The following is a 2,500-nucleotide window of genomic DNA, read 5'->3' as shown; positions in this document are numbered from 1 at the left end:
CCGTACAGTCGCAAATCAGTTCAAAAAAGTGAATTTGGCAGGTTAAACGCGCACGCAAATGCACGGTCCATAATTACAGCGTCAGTCTCTTTGTATTAAACCTTACTGCGTGCATTTCGAGCATTAGCACGACGCCGGTGACCATCCGCTTTTAGGTTTTGTATTGATCAAACAGGTAATTACATGTCACACTAGAAAAAAAAGAGGGAAAATGGCACTGGCGCAAAAATCAGGCTGACATCCATGAGTGGTAGATTATTGATTTCTGCATTTTTTCTTTTTATCCTTTTTTACAGCTGGGGCCTTTGAGGAGATTCGGATATTCGGGGTAAAAATCACCAATCTTCACGTTCGAAGATTAGGTCTTGTCTCCCGTCTGTCGGTCGATGCTCACTCTCGTCCACTGGTAAGGTTTCGTGGTAACTGAACACTAAATGAATCTGGGACCTTGACATCTCCTTAATATTTTCTTTCTTCATTGTCACTCAATTAAAAGTTTACCCATTTTTTTAATCCATTATTTTTATCATGAATATTGGAACCTGTATTTTCATGAATACTGGAATCTGATTTTAACTACGTCTGTTTCTAATGCCGAGTTTCATTACTAGTTGCTCAATATGGGAGTTCTGTGATCTCCTCTTGGAAAAAGGCGCTGCTGTTGTCTCCTGTGGTCTTGTTTGTCAACGTGGATTTGAGTTATTGCAGTCATATTTTGTCCTGTGTTATTGCACTCTCTATTAGTTTGTCTTATTGCAACTTTTTCTAAGTCAACTGCAGGTCATTAAAGTCCGAGCTCACTTTCTTGTGTTTTTTCTTTGTTCTGATTATTTATTTTCTGCCATATTTATCCTCCTGTTCAATCACTTGTTTTAATCATGATACGTTCCGATGCTGGTCTGTTCAGTTGCAGTGGAAATTCAGACTAGTTTTGTAGTTAGTATATAAAAAATAGATAAAAATAAAACAAAAAATATATTACATGCATTATATCCATATACACTTTAATGAGGTTAAATCGTACTGCACGTCGTTATGTATTTACTTATTTTGATTGTGCCGTAAATGTGACTTACTTTCACTGAGTTTACGCATCGAAACGAACTATTCCAACACAATTTCGTAATATATATACATATATATATATTATATATTATATATTATATATATGTGTATATATATACATACATATATATATATATATATATATATATATATATATATATATATATAAATGTCGCACATTTTCTATACCATTTCATAAACACCTTCATCTGGTTTTCTTATTTACACCTAACCTGCTTGGACCTCATAAGCAGTAGTGTCATGCTTTGTATTGTGAGCCGAACTCTTGCGTATATTACAGCCTTGATCATCCCATTAGATGAATTACGGCTGGACACACTCCAATTGAATTCGTGACTGCTGGAATTAGCGTGAAATCTGAACATAATGTTGGTAATTTTCTCTCTAGGTTTCATTATATTCAAGGGGTGAGTGTGTTTTGTATTATGGACTGTGTTAAATGTTGGGAGTTGTGTTGTGTTTAGTGTGTGTGTGTGTGTGTGTGTGTGTGTGTGTGTGTTTCTTTTCTCTCTTTATTTTGCTTCGTTTAATGAAACACTTTATTTCCATTTATATCATTTTATCTTAATGCATTTTTTTAAAAGGATTTGGCTGTCTTCACGATAAGCGTCCCTCTCACGTCGCCCTTACTTACCATCCTTACAGAGGCTTCGAAATACTTGTATTACACTGTACTTGGAATAGCAATCATGCCGTTGATATTATGTTAAAAAAAAGCGTTGCACATTTCTGTTTTCATCACAGGAGTTCCAGATGCTTTATAGATCCTTAAAAACTCCAACTGTATATGGCTTCCGCTTCCCAGGACTCGCCACGATTATCTGTCTATCACAGTCTTATCATCATTTTCCCCTCTTGTAGTAATCTCTCTGGAAATCTCACAAGGACAAGATTAATCTCAAGTAACTTCTGTTTCTTCATTATTCTTCATTTTCTTTTTCTCAACTTTCTTTCTTTCTAACTTCGCACTTCAAGTAACTTCCGTTTTGATTCTTTTCTTTCATTCTTTCTTTCCTTTCTAACCTCTCACTTCAGGTAAATTCCTTTTTCCATTTCCTTTTTTTCTCCATTCTTTCTTTCATTCCTTCCTACCCTCGCACTTCACTTTCCCTTCGTCTTCTTCTTCTCCGTTTTCACCTTGTCATTCTTTCCCTTCCTCTGAAACCCCGCCCTGAAATCAAATCGCCGAAATCTGCTCGAGGATGAGACAGCGCTCTCCTGACGAGGCCCGCGAGCGGTCGTGGGAGAAGCGAGGCGTAGCGGCGGCGTCGAGCACGGTGTACTCCGTCAGCGCCGTCGAGGACCCGTTCTGGTGGTGGCGGGGGATGTCCAGGTACCCGGAGCCGGCGCCGGAGCCTCCTGCGACACTCCTTCCTGGACGGCGTCTGGGGGAGGACGGGCAGGCGGTCAGAGG

The 2,500-nt window shown here is 38.9% G+C and overlaps 1 protein-coding gene across 2 annotated transcripts in view; it reads right to left on the bottom strand.

Moving 5' to 3' along the window:
* Positions 1–2,151: 2,151 nt before the first annotated feature.
* The window catches only part of LOC125047055 (dopamine receptor 1-like), a 20,873-nt gene continuing 20,524 nt past the window's right edge, over positions 2,152–2,500 (bottom strand). The window contains exon 6 of one of the 2 annotated variants that reach the window (XM_047645104.1): positions 2,152–2,471. In XM_047645104.1, coding sequence (XP_047501060.1) covers positions 2,264–2,471 — 208 coding nt within the window. In that variant the 3' untranslated portion in view covers positions 2,152–2,263. The other variant, XM_047645103.1, reaches the window with a different exon arrangement.

Source organism: Penaeus chinensis, chromosome 40 (assembly GCF_019202785.1).
Source record: "Penaeus chinensis breed Huanghai No. 1 chromosome 40, ASM1920278v2, whole genome shotgun sequence".
Lineage (NCBI taxonomy): Eukaryota > Metazoa > Arthropoda > Malacostraca > Decapoda > Penaeidae > Penaeus > Penaeus chinensis.
This window is presented reverse-complemented; position numbering and strand designations above follow the sequence as displayed.